Below are 17369 nucleotides of genomic sequence, written 5' to 3' on the forward strand. Positions count from 1 at the left end.
CCTCTGCAGGTATTCATGCTGAATTATGAATATAATCTGCAATTTTATTCAGATAGTATAAGTGGATCTTAGTGAGTATATTCCCAAATATTTTCTAGATTCTCTAGCTATTTTAACAGTCTTTATCTATCCATTCATACTAGATTTCATTGACAATATACAAAAAGGTTGAGAATTTATGTTTTTAATATCTTACTACTTTGATGATGACTTCTATGATTCCTGGAATAGGCAGCCTATAAATTTTATTATATTCTTATTATGAAAGGTCCCATCTATGACTATGTTACCATATGTAATTAATTCAAAAACTCACTTCTACCACACAACTCTCTAAAAATGAATGTTAAATGGACATCAGTAGAGGGAGTTGCTATCCTGGGAGATTTATATATATATCTATCCACCTCTCTCCCCATTTGGCACTATCTTTCAAGTGCAAAAGCTTGGTAAAATTAATAGCTGGCTTTTTTACTAGATTTTTCAGCCAAACATTGAGATAAGTAATACAGTGAAACTCATCCCAAGGTCTCCACCCTGCCCAAGTAAATTAGCAATAGCTTACCCAGGTTCAAATGGAAAGTGAATGCCAGGTTTTTTAAAGCTGATGTATTGAAAACATCATATTTTTGCTATTTAGGAAATTTATTTTAAAAAACTATTGTGAAAAAATGAATTGACACAAGGTCAAAAGTATGCTCAACCTAGAGTTGAGGTGTAAAAAATTCAGATATAGATCGTAGTATCTGATACTAGAAGACGATAAGGGGAGACATTTTCCAGATGTAGAATGAAAAGAGAGAATTTACTGACTATGATCCAGGGATACTAAAGAGTTTGTCAACCAAGTAGAAAAGGTACCTTAAGTATTATAGAGTGAAAGAAAAAAGTTTGAGTACTTTACTCCTTTTTTAAAAGGAAATACCTAATGAAGACTTTGTCTTGTCCACGATTTTCCTTAAAGCATTGCTGACTTCCTTATTTCTCAGACTGTAGACCAGAGGATTCAACATGGGGATGACCATGGTGTAGAACACTGAAGCCATTTTGTCTGTGTCCATGGAATGCCTGTTGCGGGGTTGTATATACATGAAGATTATTGTTCCATAGAATATGGACACAACTGTGAGATGGGAAACACAAGTAGAGAATGCTTTCTGGTGACCCTCAGATGAACGCATCCTCAAAATGGCAATGAAAATGAAAAAGTAGGATTTCAGAATGAAAAAAAGGGCAAAGGCTGCATTGAATAATACAGTAAAGAAGACAACAACTATATTGATGAAGGAAACAGAAGAGGAGAGAACAAAGAGAGCTGGAATATCACAGAAAAAGTGATGGATCGTGTTAGAATTGCAAAAGTGGAGGCTGAAGGTGTTTCCTGTGTGAATTGAAGATAAAATAAAACCACAGATATGGGAGCTAATGGCCAGACTAGTACAAACAGAGGATGTCATAGTGGTGGTATAATGGAGGGGCTTACACACAGCTACCTGGCGATCATAGGCCATAGCAGCCAGAAGATAATTTTCAACTGTGGCAAAGTACACAAAGAAGTACACCTGTGTAGCACACCCATTATAGGAGATAGTTTTGTCCCCTGGGAGGAATCCAGCCATCACTTTAGGAGTAATGGTTGAAGAGTAACCCAAATCTACCAGAGAGAGGATACTGAGGAAAAAGTACATGGGTGTGTGAAGACTGGAGTCCCCCAATATCAGAATTACCAATCCCAGGTTCCCCACCACAGTGATGAGGTAGATCATAGTGAATATTATGAAGAGGGGGACCTGAAGCTCTGGGGTATCTGTTAATCCCACAAAGATGAACTCCTTCACTTCTGAACAATTCTCCATAAATGTCTTCTAGAGATTTGCAGGATTAACCTGGAATAAGAGAAAATCATGATATTTATCATTCTTTTACGAGGTATATAGAATCATATTTTGTGTAATAGTAAACTACGATATTTAGTATATAAAAATGAATTTTTTGATGTCTGGTAAATTAACATCATACTAATATTTCCATTACAATTTTTTCAATACACATTAGTTCCCTTATACTCATTAAGGTCATTAGTAGGAGACAGAACCAAGATGGTGGATTAAAGGCAGGGATTCTGAGCTCTGCACCAAACCACTCTAAATTCCTTTCAATAATGATTCTAAATAAATTTTAGAATGTTAGTACACACAAAAACATGGACTGGAACATTTTCCAGACAAAAAACAACATATTAATTTAACAGAAAAAGTTTGTGGCACCAGGGTGGGAGTCCTGGCACAGACCATTCCACCACAGCCTTGGCCTCAGCCCCAGCTCTAGCCCCAGTTGAGCAATGGAAGCTAAGGACATTATGAGAAATCAAAAAATAATAAAACAAAACCAAAAGAATGGAAAAATAGAAAACAATGTGAAGTATTTCATTGGAAAAACAACTGATCTGAAAAATACATTCAGGAGAAATAATTTCAATTATTGATCTACCTGGAAACCAGGATTAAAAAAGAACCTAGACATTGTCTTTCAAGAAATTATCAAGGAAAACTGCCCTGATAGTCTAGAACCAGGGAGCGAAATAGAAATCAAAAGAAAACACTGATGATCTCCTGAAAGAGATCCCAAGATGAAAATTTCCTGTAATATATAGCCAAATTATGCAATATCCAGTTCAAGGAAAAATATTTCAAGCATCCAGAAACAAACAATTGAAGTATAGTAGAGCCACAATCACAAAAACAAGATTTAGCAACTTCTACATGAAAGAATTAGAAAGCTTGGAATAAGATATTCCAGAAAGCAGTCGAAATAGGAGTACAAGCAAATATCACCTCTCTAGCAAAACTGAGTGATCCTGCAGGGAAAACGGTATACATTCAATGAAATAGAGAAGTTTTAAATATTTATGATGAAAAAACCAGAGCTGAAAAGGAAATTTGAATTTGAAATAAAGGACTCAGGAGAAACATAAACATGTAATCAAAAAAGGGATATTATAAGAGACTTAATAAAATTTATCTGTTTACATTCCTACATGGGAGTTTGATATCTGTAACTCATTAGAACTTTTTCATTATTATGGCAGTTAGGAAAGTATATATAGATAGAAGGATCAGCTGTGAGTTGAAAATGAAAAGATAATATCTAGAAAAATAAAATTAAGGGGTAAGAGAGAAATGTACTAGGAGAATGGGGAAGGGAGAGTTAGAATGGTATAAATTATCTGCCATAAAAGAGGCAAGAAAAAGTTTTTATAATGAGAGGGGGAAAGGAGAAGGAGAGGGAAAGTGAGAGAACCTCATTCTCATCAGAATTAGCTCAAAGAGAAAATAACATAGACACTCAATCTGAGTAGAGAAATCTATATCATCCTGCAGAAAAATAGGAAGGAAGGAAAAGTGGGAAAGGAAGGGGAATATTGGAGGAGGGGTGGTCAGGAGCAAAACACTTTTGAGAAGGGTCAGGGTAAAAGGAAAGAATAAAATACACAAGAGGAGGATATAGTTAGCAATATTTACTAGGATAAGAAATTTGCAGCAAGTTTCTATGATAAAGACCTCAGTTTCTCAAAAGTATAGGGAACTAAAGCAAAATCTATTTTTAAATGGACTAGTTGTTTGATTGTTATCAAAAGATATAAACTATGCTTAAAGGGCTATGTAATCTTGCATATCCATTGTCCTAAGAACACTACTACTAGGAGTAAATCCCAAAAGAGATTTTTAAAAATGAAAATATGAAACAAAAATATATAGAGCCACTCTCTTTTCAGGGCAAAGAATAGGACATTGAGGGTCCATGAGTTGGGGAATAGCTTTGTGATTATAAAGGAATATTATTGCTCTATGGGAAATTATGAGCAAGATGCTCTCAGAAAAACTTGGATGGTCATCCAATACCTCAAGCTAAGTGCAATGCACTTTGTAAAAAGTAATAGGAATGTGGTAGGATGATCAACTAGAAATAACTTTGCTATTTGCTATAGGAGAATGGGGAAGGAAAATGTGGAATGGTATAAATTATCTGCCATAAAAGAGGCAAGAAAAAGTTTTTCTAGTGAGAGGGGAAGAGGAGAAGGAGAGGGAAAGTGAGAGAAGCTCATTCTCATCAGAATTAGTTCAAAGAGAAAATAACATAGACACTCAATCTGAGTAGAGAAATCTATATCATCCTGCAGAAAAATAGGAAGGGAAGGAGATATGGGAAATGAAAGGGAATATTGGAGGAGGGGTGGTCAGGAGCAAAACACTTTGAGAAGGGTCAGGGTAAAAGGAAAGAATAAAATACATGAGAGGGGATATAATTAATAATATTAACTAGGATAAGAAATTTGAAATTTGTTTCTATGATAAAGACCTCAGTTTCTCAAATGTATAGGGAACTAAGCAAAATTTATTTTTAAATGGGCTAGTTGTTTGTTATCAAAAGATATAAACCATGCCTAAAGGGCTATGTAATCTTGCATATCCATTGTCTTAAGAACACTACTACTAGGAGTAAATCCCAAAAGAGATTTTTTAAAATGAAAATATGAAACAAAATAATATATATAGCCACTCTCTTTTCAGGGCAAAGAATAGGACATTGAGGGTCCATCATATGGGGAATAGCTGAATAAATTGTAATTTGTGATTATGAAAGAATATTATTGCTCTATGGGAAATTATGAGCAAGATGCTCTCAGAAAAACTTGGATGGTCATCCAATACCTCAAGCTAAGTGCAATGCACTTTGTAAAAAGCAATAGGAATGTTGTAGGATGATCAACTAGAAATAACTTTGCTATTCTAAACAATACAATGATTCTCAAATATTGTGAAGGACTTATGATGAAAAATACTGTTTATGCTCAGAGAAAGAAGTGATTGTGTCTGAATACAAACTGAAGCACACGCTTTTTAAACTTTATTTTTCTTGGGGGTTTTTGGGGAGAAAGAATCTGTTTTCTTCACAACAACTTTTATGAATTATTCTTGCATAAATTCACATGTGCCTTCTTAAAGAGACAGAAGTTTGGAGGAAGGGAGAGAATCTGGAGTCCAAAATTTTAAAGACAAATGGAAAACTATTTTCCATTTAACTGGAGAAAATAAAAATATTAAAGAAGGGGAAATCATTACTGAAAAAATGTTCAATCTCCACAACTCCCAGGACCTCCATTTATACTTCTCAGTCACACTATTGAATTGATCATTCCTCCTATTATTTGATCCAGAACCCTGAAATTTCTTTTGGAACACATCGTTCCATCTTTCCATTACATAATATACTCCACTTGTTCTCTTCCTAGATATATTTTTATCATAAATTTTAGTTCCTGCATCGCTACCATTTTTCCAAGTTTATTTTCTTTACTTTGGCCTCATCTTTCTCCTTCACAGGATTCACCCCATGATTGTTTGCTTCAGTGATAGTCCCTCAAGTGCCCATGAAATCCTTGTTCTCTTGGCCTTATACCAGTCACTCCAAGCCATTATTATGCTTACCACATAACTTTGATGGTTCTACAATATGTGGGGCTCCCCAAGGCCCTTAATGCTACTGAAAAGGCTCTCTCTTAAAAATTCTTGTTATTTAGTTATTTATAGCCATCCTGAGTTAAAGGAATATATGTATTCTTCCCTAAGTAACTCTATCATAATTTCCCCTACCATTCTCTTCCCCTTGAATCAGCAGAAAAAAAAATAATCTCTGTTAGATCGCCTCTTTTCTCTATAACACATATCAATTGATTTGTGTTATTCCCTCTTCCCTCCTTCTTTGTCTCTATTTTAGAGAAAGTGGTGGGTCTTCTCACTGCCAAAGGTAGTCTCTCTGTATGTATCCTTATCTCTCTCATCCTATCTCCTCTAAATGTATAAAGAGATAGGATTTATATAACATTTAGGGAAGTTTAAGGAAATAATTTACTAATTAGTTTAGGTAAGTGATTTACTAACTTTACCTCATTTGATCCTTACAACACACATATGCTGTGCTATACTCATTTTATGGAGGAGAAAATAGAAGTAAAGATAACAAACTTGTCCTGTATCACCTAGTAAATATCTGAGGCCTAATTTGAATTCAAATCTCTCTAATTCTATGCGTCATACATATCCACCTGGAAACCTATAAGCACCTACTCCCTCAATTGTCATTTTAGTTTATTGTTTTCCTCATATACTTCTCTTTCTCAGTTTTCTAAAATAATGCCCAGATTGTGCCATCTTACAAAAGAATCATCATTAAAAATTTTTATCTTTCATACAATTACAATTTGATATTCTTAAAGCACCCATATACTTTGTCTCTCTGATCTCAGTGATGTTCAAGGGATCTCTATTTCTAAGATAAAATGTGAATTCTTCTGTTTCACATTAAAACTTTCCACAGGCTCTGTCCTTCTTATTTTTCCAGACTGATTTCATATTATTTCTTCTCTTGTGTGTTCCACGTTCTAGAATGATAAATCTACAACCATTTCTCCATCCTTGATCTCCTATCTCCTTTCTGTGTTCATTTATGTGCAGCTGTAGGTAAGTAGGCAGGAAGAAAGGAAGTCAGGAAGATGGAAAGGCAGATAAGAAAGAAAGAGAAAAGGAAGCAGGAAGGAACCTCCCAAGATATCTTGGGGCTTGCTGACTAGATTTCTTTCTTCATAACCATGCCTTAAACCCAAAACAATCTATGATTCTCATTGATAGGCCACCAAGAGTTCTCAGACCAAACTCTATTTGGTCATTGTTTGGGTTCACAGATTGGCTATAAAATAGCAATTCAATTCTGCTTTGGTCAGAAACTAAAGGGTCTTCCCCTCCCAGATTCCTTCTTTATTTATTTGTATACATTTTGTTTTACCTAGGTGAAAGAGCAGATTCTTTGCTTCAATTGCTACCTAACCTAAATCACTGAATGGGTGTGTTCTTTGTGACCTTAGCTTTCAAAGACCAAAGTTTCCCATTGCATCAGGGGCCATCTCCAACCAGTTTGATGTACAGTTGGACATTAGAGCCAGATGATTCTGGAGGAGAAAGTGAGGTAGGTGACTTTGAACAGCCCTCCCTCACTTAAAAACAATTTATTTGCATCCCTGATATCATAGTCTTCTTCAAGAATGAAGAACAACCAACATGTGCTTTTATACAACCTGTTCTCCATGCCTCTTAAGCTTTGTCTCTTCAACACTTTCTTTTAGAATGTCTGGCTGCCTGAAATGTGACGCTCAAGTGTCAACTGAAATACAGCTCAGAACCTCTGCTGTTCTTCTTGTTTGTGCCCTCTCTTGCACCATTTAAATAGTGTATATTTCCTTGATTTATATTTTCTTTCTAAATATCTATACAAATATTGTTTTCCACTAGAATATAAAATCTTTGAGGGAGGGAGCAGGTGTGGGTGTGAGAGAAAGAAAAAGAGTGAGAGAGAGAAGAAGAGAGAGACAGAGACAGAGACAGAGAGGTGGAGGAGGAAGGGAGGCTAGCTATTCTCAGAAGTTAGCAATACCTGGTAAAGCATCAACCATAAATATATCCCTATTCAATTGAATCAATTGCATGAATAAAATTGAAACCAAGAGAACTAATGCAATAGGAAAACATGAAAAACAATAATAAAGTCCAAGAATTTCTACATAAAGTCTTAATAGATTCATTTCTTTATAATTGGGAATGATCATAAAGGTCACCTAGTTCAGTCCCTACATTTATAAGTGATTTGCCCATACCTTATGTGGTATGAGCCAGGATTTGAACTATGAGACTCTTTATGAGGCCCTCAGTAAATTAGAGCAGTTGGCAGAGAGAGATTGGAGCACTGATGGAATCGTTCCCTAACACAAGCAGGGAAAGGGCTCTGATAGAGATGAGGTTATCCTAGTGGTTCCATCTCCTATGGAGGTCATGGGCAGTCCCACCTTGCTTTTGCCTTACAACCAAACACAGCCAGTCATGACCCTGAATTTAAATTTCCCCTAAATCTGCATATAGCCCACGCCATCTTTGCTGAATCCTCTTTGGTCAGTCCACCACTACATTCTGCCTCATGGCATCTTTCCCTTTATCCTTCCCCCAGGTCATATGCTGCTCCAATATTTATAATAATCTTATATAATGTCTTTCTCCTTCTTATAGCTAACTAGCTCCTCTAACATATTAAACCCCTTTCAGGATTTAGCCTGACAGCTAAGGGCATGCTCCAATCCCATGTGATGTTCCTTTTCTCCTGGGAAATTGTGAGTTCCACTAAGGACCTTGTCTTTTTCATCATTAATTATTCAAACCTCTTTCCTTTCTCTAAGCTCTCCAAATTCTCTTTCACATTTATCATTCCTGGTGTCTTTTGAATCTCTTCATATTGTCTATAACCTCTTCTAAGTAAAGCTACCATTTGCCAGGGGATGACCATTGTGAATTGTTTACATGAATGACTGATCCCCAACACTTGTTGCTCTCCCAAATCCCATCATCTGGTGCCTCCAACCCCATCATTTACTAATAACCTCATCATTCTGGTATCATATTCTTTCCTCTTTAAAGAAAACTGTTGTGGGGAAAAGACTAGAGAGCTCTGAGTTAAGAAAAGTGAGTTATTGGCCTACTAGTATCATTCCCTTACTCTGATCTTTAGATGTCACTTCCCAAACTTGGGTCTCATGCACATTCCTTGCAGGCTAAAGGAATAAAAACAAATGACTTTTCTACTGTCCAAAATGTAATGGGATTTCAGGAGTTGCAACTCTAAATTGTGGAGTAATCTGAGGAAAATATTTTTACACAAAAACAAAAATATCAGCTCTTTCAATAGCTGGAAAAATAATTTTTTTTCAATTCAGAGTTCACAGGGTTTAATAATAACTTCTGAAATATGTGGGTGAGTAAAACATAAGCATATAAAATAATGACAATTGGTGACCTAGCAAGAATCTTCAATTATGTGGAGATACCCTGGATTTGAGTTTCTGTTCTGCTCTTTATAACATGTCATTTCAGGCAAGACCCACACTATAACAGAGTTTCATTTTGCTCAGTTATAAAGACAGATGATCCATAAGGTTTTTTTTTTCCCATCCAGTCTTAAGATCTATGAAGCAGAGGATAAAAGAAGGATATGGAATCTGCATGAAGTGAATTCCAAGTCTTAAGACATGTGTCATCTGAATGAGTCAGGAAAAGTTCATTGATGTCTCTCAGACTCAGCTTTTTGCCTCTGAAAAGGGGCCAATAATAGCACATATCTCACAGACCTGTTATGAAAATCAAGTGATGTATTTTAAAGTGCAGTGATTTGAGGACCTTTGAAATCCCATTAAATGCTAGCGACCATTTATATCTATTAGAATAGAATAATATGAAAAATTATGAAAATGGCACTTCCAATTCTGTGACTGTGAAACCTCTATCGCCTCATATCCTGCAGACAAGAATGTTCCTTTATATAGCTCCCATATTATAGAACTGAGTAGGACCTGTCATTCATGTTCTAATAGCTAAGCCCTACCTGGCCCTTTAGGATGATGATGAAAATCCAAGGGGAGGCTTCTATGTCTTCACTTAGAAGCTTAATCCAAAGACTAGATAAGAGGATTTGTAGAGAGGGTTCCTGGCATTTAGTGCTAAAAGCTCAGAGCTTCCCATGTCATGGGCTGCAATCTTCATTCACTCTGGCTCTTTGTTTCTTGGTAACAGGAGGGTTACTAGATTAACGAAGGCGAGGAGAACACTTTCTCATCTTATTCATAAATGAAGGATGTCAACAACCAAAATTAGGTTTGTCCAGTGGACAAAGATCCAAATTGAGACACAAAAGACTTTCTGTAGTTTGGGTGAATTGGGGTTTTGCAAGACTGGGCATGTTGGTGCTCTTAAGGTACCAGAGCTCCTCTGAGAATCCCAGAGCTCCTTAGAATGATCTCTGGAAAACACATAATAGCATACCCAGGTCTATTGGGACCCAATCACAATTAGGAAGGGAAGTCATGATATTGTTATAAGGACTTCTCCACAGTAGACAACATGGCTGCTCTCAGAGGACATAAGAAATCGGGACCATGAGATTAGTTGTCCTAGACTGGATGGAGCCATCATGTGGTCAACAGGAAAACAGGGAGACAATGGTATTAGTCCCTTAGGTCACAGGAATGGTGCCCCTAATAATATGGCTTCCATTCATTTGCCTATTTGAAGAAAAATGTCTTTTGAGGAGATATGATTTATCCAGAGATTTGGCCCATTAATAAATAATAAGAGAGATGCAAAGGAAAAGAAAATAAATTTTAAAATAAGCAGTGCATCATTTTAAAAATACACAGAAAATCACATATGTAATATAATAAAAATTTACAGCTTTATGTAAAACCGTTTTCTATTATTTGTGTTTTAATTATCACATCTGTAAAAGTTTATTTTGTTCATAATAAAAACAAAAGTTAAATTAAAAGAATGAAGAAAAAAATGAAGAAAAATATCTACCTATATGATCTTGAAGTAGTCAATCCCCAAATAAGTAAGTTATGTGCCAGGTACAAAATGATGACATAAAACAAATTCTTCCAATTCACTGCATTTCTCTAGTAGTTTCACGAATCCAATCAACCAAATCTGAGAGAGTGCCACTACTCTTAGAGCACTTCCTCTATCACTTCATACTGGATTTCATTGACAATGTACAAAAAGGGTTTATAAGTTATGTTTTTAAATATCATTACTTTGCTTATGTTGTTATTCAATTAGTTTTAGTTGACTTTTTATGATTCCTTAATTAGATTACCAAATCCTCTTCAATTTTTTTTTATTTTTATCTATGCTTATTTCCTTTTTTTTCTTGTTACATGACTTCAGCTAGCATTTCATGCAACATATAAAATAATAGCCAAGATAATCTATCTTGCTTTAATCATGATCTTATTGGAAAGGAATTGAGCATATCCATGTGACATGTAATTCAGAGAGTCAAAATCATGATAAAGGAAGTAGAAGGATGAAGTTTAGAACAGCTCCCTAAGTCAAACCTCAAAATCAAGATAAAGGAAGTAGTAGGGTGAAGTTTAGAACAGCTCCCTAAGTCAAACCCTTTTATAAAGATCTAAAAACCACATAAGAACTGTGATCAAAAGAGTCAAGGGAAAAAAAAATCGTACATCCCAGTGTAGGGCAAGAAGACAATCAGAAAGGAGAAGTATATGGACCCTGTTGTTGGGGTCTGACTAGGAATGCACCATATAGAACATTTTAGCACCCCAAGCTCTGAAACAGGACCAGAATTTTGAACTAGGAATAGAAAAATCAGCCAGGAAGACTTTCCAGGTGCTTGTCAAATTAGTACATGTTGTAGGAAAATGTGCTATCTGGCAGCTCTGGTGCTTAACACCCACTTCTGGGAAACCTATTCCAGTAGACTAAGAAAGGGATTTCCATAAAGGGATAATGGAAGGTAGAGTCATGCAGCTTAAGCTGTTTAGTGAGCAAGGAACATATTCAGAACAAAATAATGGTTTTGTGGATTTGAACATAAGAGTATAATAGGGACACATTTTTTGCTTCTATCCTATTATGGAGTATAAAGTTAAATAATCAGGGTAAGCATCCCAAATCAAGGCAGACTCAGCAGTTATGTAATTCTAAATATGCAAAGCCTCCTAGCTGTCTGATAGATGCTCAGTCCAGCAGCAGTGTACTAGAATTTCTGATCAGCAATAAATCCACAAGTGTAGTGATTGGACCAAAACTACATCAAACACTTGCAGATATCAGGATATGTGAACAGTAACCATATTGAATCCCATTACCTTGAGAGCATTGAAAACATCCAGATTTCCAACCTGAGATGTTCCTAACATTTTAATGGGAGATGATCTTATTTCCTGTGAGAAGCCCAATCATCACTTTGGGAATCAATAAATAAATGCAATCCACTTCCAAATAATTGTCAAATTCATATTCTTCCTTGTCAGATTGTTGTTACCCTGGATACCTATTGCTTCTAAATTTTTTTTAATCTACTATGTTTAGAATTTGTATCTTGAAAGTTTTCTGTTCATTATTGCTTCTATTAATCATAAAAATAAAACTTAAATTAAAAGAATAAGGATATATGTAGCCATGCCCCAGATATCTTAGTTACAGACTTGGTTCTAGATGAATGAATAGCGTAATTTTATTTATCCAATCCACAGCATTTTTCTAGGTACTTCCTAATCCAGCACCTGAATGTAACAGAGAGTCTTTGCTCCTGTTGAAAATAGTTTCCACAATCTCTCATTATACCATGGGATAATACATGAGTCAGTCCCTAAGTCCAATGATCTCTAATTCTAATTGTTCTTGTTGGAGTTTGATCAGATGAACAGCCATTCTTCTTGTAGACTGTACCATTCAACCTCATTGACTTCTTTTAAATAGCTAACTTTAAGCATTCAACTGCAGAATCAAATGTTCTCAGAAGTGGCTGAGTCTTGTACCTCAGAGGCTGAATTCTGGACCTCTTCTACCAATAATGTAGATCATTATCATAAAGCCTCCCTCCATATCTAGGATTCATACAATGGAAATATCCTCCATTTCTGTGGCTTCTTATTCTTACTGGATCATTTCTCCCAGACTCCCCATTTCAGGAAGGCTTCTATGTCAGCCCTGTCTTTATTTCTTTCTAAGCTACATGTAAGGCTTTCTTGATTGTGCTTCATCCACCCTATCCTCACAATTCTATGTCAGCTTAAATTGATTTCTTTTCTTCCTTTATTAAAAAGTTTAAAAAAAACTTTTAGAATAATAAATAGAAACTATCTTTTTTCTATTTCTATGTGTATTTCACATGATTAATACAGTGCCTGGCATTTAGTAAATACATAATAAATGTTTTTGACTGAGAGATTCTGTAATTTTAGCCATGCTTGTCCAATAAATCTTTTTGCAATATGAAGGAGATGATGAAGATAGAATCAGTTATAGAATATTGTTCTGGACTTAGTATGATGAGAAGGAGCTATTGCCACACCTTCAGATTAGGTGACTCAGTAATAAACTTATGAAGTTGAGATATCTCACAACCTAAATGGAGGATTTGAGTCTCATTATTGAAAACAGAAAAATAGAAGCAAAAAAATCCAATGTTATTCTTACTACATATCCACTCAGCTTTATATAACATTATATATAAGTGTATATATATATATATATATATATAATATATATAGTGTGTATGTATGTATACATATATATATATATATATACATATATAATGTGTATATATGTATGTATATATACAACCAGGATATGATGGCAGGAAATTGATACTGAAAGAAGACTTAGGTTGACATAGCATCTCTAAGTGGTTGTGTGATCATGGTCCTCAGGTAGTCTAAAAATAAAAGTTATAAGCATTTTCCAGAGATTTCCCAATAGAGGGAGGTATCCCTATTACAAACATGATTTGTACTATTACACTGGATGTATCCCTATTACAAATAAATAAGAATTGTCAAACAAAAACAAAAACAAAAACGTTTGGAGAGACTGTTAACAGTGTGTCCTACAACATTAAATGATTATTGAGGGAAAAGAGTTTTAAGCCATGAGTGCTGAACAAAAGTGATATGGGTATCCTCAAAAATAAAAACTTTCAGGGATTCCTCTCCCTGTAGGTCTTCAAAAAAAAAGCTAGATTCCTTAGTGGGAATGTTAAGAATGGAGATTTATTTAGATATGGACTCACACTTAACACCATATACCAAGATAAGATCAAAATGGGTCCATGATTTAGGCATAAAGAATGAGATCATAAATAGATTAGAGGAACAGAGGATAGTCTACCTCTCAGACCTGTGGAGGAGGAAGGAATTTATGACTAGAGAAGAACTAGAGATCATTATTGATCACAAAATAGAAGATTTTGATGACATCAAATTAAAAAGTTTCTGTACAAACAATACTAATTCAAACAAGATTAGAAGGGAAGTAACAAATTGGGAAAATATTTTTATAGTTAAAGGTTCTGATAAATGTCTCATTTCCAAAATATATAGAGAATTGATCCTAATTTATAAGAAATCAAGCCATTCTCCAATTGATAAACGGTCAAAGGATATGAACAGACAATTCTCAGATAATGAAATTGAAACTATATCCACTCATATGAAAGAGTGTTCCAAATCACTACTGATCAGAGAAATGCAAATTAAGACAACTCTGAGATACCACTACACACCCGTCAGATTGGCTAAGATGACAGGAACAAATAATGATGAATGTTGGAGGGGATGTGGGAAAACTGGGACACTGATGCATTGTTGGTGGAGTTATGAAAGAATCCGGCCATTTTGGAGAGCAATCCGGAACTGTGCCCAAAATGTTATCAAACTGTGCATACCCTTTGATCCAGCAGTGCTACTACTGGGTTTATATCCCAAAGAAATACTAAAGAGGGGAAAGGGAACTGTGTGTGCCAAAATGTTTGTAGCAGCTCTTTTCATAGTGGCTAGAATCTGGAAGATGAATGGATGTCCATCCATTGGAGAATGGTTGGGTAAATTATGGTATATGAAGGTTATGGAATAATATTGCTCTGTAAGAAATGACCAGCAGGATGAATTCAGAAAGGCTTGGAGAGACTTGCATGAACTGATGCTGAGTGAAATGAGCAGAACCAGAAGATCGCTATACACTTCAACAACAATACTGTATGAGGATGTATTCTGATGGAAGTGGAAATCTCCAACATAAAGAAGATCCAACTCACTTCCAGCTGATCAATGATGGACAAAAACAACTACACACCCAGAGAAAGAACACTGGGAATTGAATGTAAAATATTAGCACTACTGTCTATCTACCCAGGTTACTTTTACCTTTGGAATCCAATACTTAACGTGCAACAAGAAAATTAGATTTACACACATATATTATATCTAAGTTATACTGTAACACATGTAAAATGTATGAGATTGCCTGTCATCTAAGGGAGGGAGTAGAGGGAGGGAGGGGAAAATCTGGAAAAATTAATACAAGGGATAATGTTATAAAAAATTACTCATGCATATATACTGTCAAAAATGTATAATTATAAAATTAATAAAATAAAAAAAAAGAATGGAGATTTCTTTTGGGTATAAATTAGAATATAAAACTACTTAAGTCTCTTCCAACTCTCAAATATTTTTCTTCTTTGATTATAATTCCAGATTATATAACTTTATTAAAGAAAACTTAGAAAACTTAAAAAGAAAAAAAAAAGTAAATCCAAAGAGTTTTTATATTTTAAAAAATTGTAGGTAAAAATGTAGGTGAATTAGGACCTTTATTTCCATAATATAAAAGGTTTAGAATATATGACATAATGGACAAAGGGATGGCCTGCACCCAAGGCAATCAATAAGTTAACAGAAATCAGTTAAATCTTACTAAGTTTCGGTCACTATGAAAAGTCCTGTCAATGGCTATGTGACCATATAAAATTAATTGAAACTCTCAGGTTATCCACACAACTGTCAAAATATATATTTGAGGCAGACTTTGCCAATATACTTTGGTAGGAGTTGCCACATTAGGAATTTCCCCTCACTACACCCCAAGTGCAAAAGTTTGAAGAGATTAATAGGAGATTTATTTTACTGGATTTTTCAACAAAACATTAAGTTCAGTAATAGAGGGATAATCATCAATTCCACCCCCAAATCCTACCCACATCAATCAACAATAGCTTATCCAGATTCAAATGGAGAGTAAATAGTGGCTCAAATGGAGAGTAAATTGGGAAATCTTATGTTTTATACTAACCAGATTCCCCAAATTTCTAAAAAATAAATATCCTAGGTCATAGAATCAGATACTGGAAGCCAATGAGGGGAGATGTTTCCAAAATTCAGAATAGAAGGATAATTTATGGCTTATGATCCATGGATAATCAAAGAGTTTGTCAACTCAGGAGAAGAGGTACTTTAAAGATCATAGTATAGAAGAGAAATATTGAATACTTTTCATCTTAACTAAAAGGAGATGCTTAATGAAGATTTTGTCTTCTCCATGATTTTCCTAAAAGCATTGTTGACTTCCTTATTCCTCAGACTATAGACCATAGGATTCAACATGGGGATGACCATAGTGTAGAACACTGAAGCCATTTTGTCTATGTCCATGGAATGTCTGGAGCTGGGTTGTAAGTACATGAAGATCACCGTCCCATAGAATATGGACACAGCTGTGAAATGGGAAGCACAGGTGGAGAATGCTTTCTGGCGACCCTCAGCTGAACGCATCCTCAAAATGGCGATGAAAATGAAAAAGTAGGATTTCAGAATGAAAAAGAGGGTAAAGAATACATTGAATCCTACAGCAAAGAAGACAACTACTTCATGGGTATAGGAAACAGAGCGCGAGAGAACCAAAAGGGCTGGAATATCACAGAAAAAATGATGGATAATATTGGAACTGCAAAAGTGGAGGGTAAAGGTGTTTCCTGTGTGAATGGAGGCAAAAATAAAACCAGAGATATAAGAACTAATGGCCAAAATAAGACATACATTGGGTGTCATAATGGTGGTGTAATGGAGAGGTTTACACACAGCCACCTGGCGATCATAGGCCATAGCAACCAGGAGATAAGTGTCAATTGTGGCAAAGTACACAAAGAAATACATCTGTGCAGCACATTCACTATAGGAGATGGTTTTGTCCCCTGGGAGGAATCCAGCCATCACTTTAGGAGTAATGGTTGAAGAGTAACCCAAATCTACCAGAGAGAGATTGCTGAGGAAAAAGTACATGGGGGTGTGAAGACGGGAGTCCCCCAATATCAGAATTACCAATCCCAGGTTCCCCACCACAGTGATGAGGTAGATGATAGTGAATATTATAAAGAGGGGGACCTGAAGCTTCAGGTTATCTGTTAATCCCACAAGGATGAACTCCTTCACTTCTGAACAATTCTCCATAAATGTCTTGTAGGGATTTGGAAGATGGAACTGGAACAAGAAAAACACAAAACCACAGAATAGATCATGGTATTTATCATTCTTTAATGTACAAATTCGTATTTTGTATGATATGAAGCTACAAAATTTTGTTACATGAAAATTCTGGTTTTTGATGCCTGAAAAATTAATAGCATACTGGCCTTTCAAGTATTACTGTTTTCAGCATATGTAATTGTCATTATATGCATTAAGAGCATTATGAACAGGTGCTCTACCCCACAATGCCCATGACCATGACCTTTACTTCTCCTCAGTCATACTATTGAATTGATCGTTCCTCTAACTCCATGACCCAGGAACTCTGAAATTCCTTTTGAAACACATGCTTCTATCTTTCCATTGCATATTATTTCTGTTTAGATACATTCTTTATCATAATATCAATTCCTATTTCTTTACAATTTTTCCAAGTTTGTTTTCT

The 17369-nt window shown here is 35.3% G+C and overlaps 2 protein-coding genes across 2 annotated transcripts; both read right to left on the reverse strand.

Moving 5' to 3' along the window:
• Positions 1-911: 911 nt before the first annotated feature.
• LOC141546974 (olfactory receptor 5B12-like) lies at positions 912-1856 on the reverse strand. The gene has a single exon (XM_074275233.1). The coding sequence runs from the start codon at positions 1854-1856 to the stop codon at positions 912-914; it is 945 nt and encodes a 314-aa protein (XP_074131334.1).
• Positions 1857-15961: 14105 nt separating this feature from the next.
• LOC141546827 (olfactory receptor 5B2-like) lies at positions 15962-16906 on the reverse strand. The gene has a single exon (XM_074274949.1). The coding sequence runs from the start codon at positions 16904-16906 to the stop codon at positions 15962-15964; it is 945 nt and encodes a 314-aa protein (XP_074131050.1).
• Between the last annotated feature and the right edge of the window lie 463 nt (positions 16907-17369).

Source organism: Sminthopsis crassicaudata, chromosome 6 (genome assembly GCF_048593235.1).
Source record: "Sminthopsis crassicaudata isolate SCR6 chromosome 6, ASM4859323v1, whole genome shotgun sequence".
Taxonomy (NCBI): domain Eukaryota; kingdom Metazoa; phylum Chordata; class Mammalia; order Dasyuromorphia; family Dasyuridae; genus Sminthopsis; species Sminthopsis crassicaudata.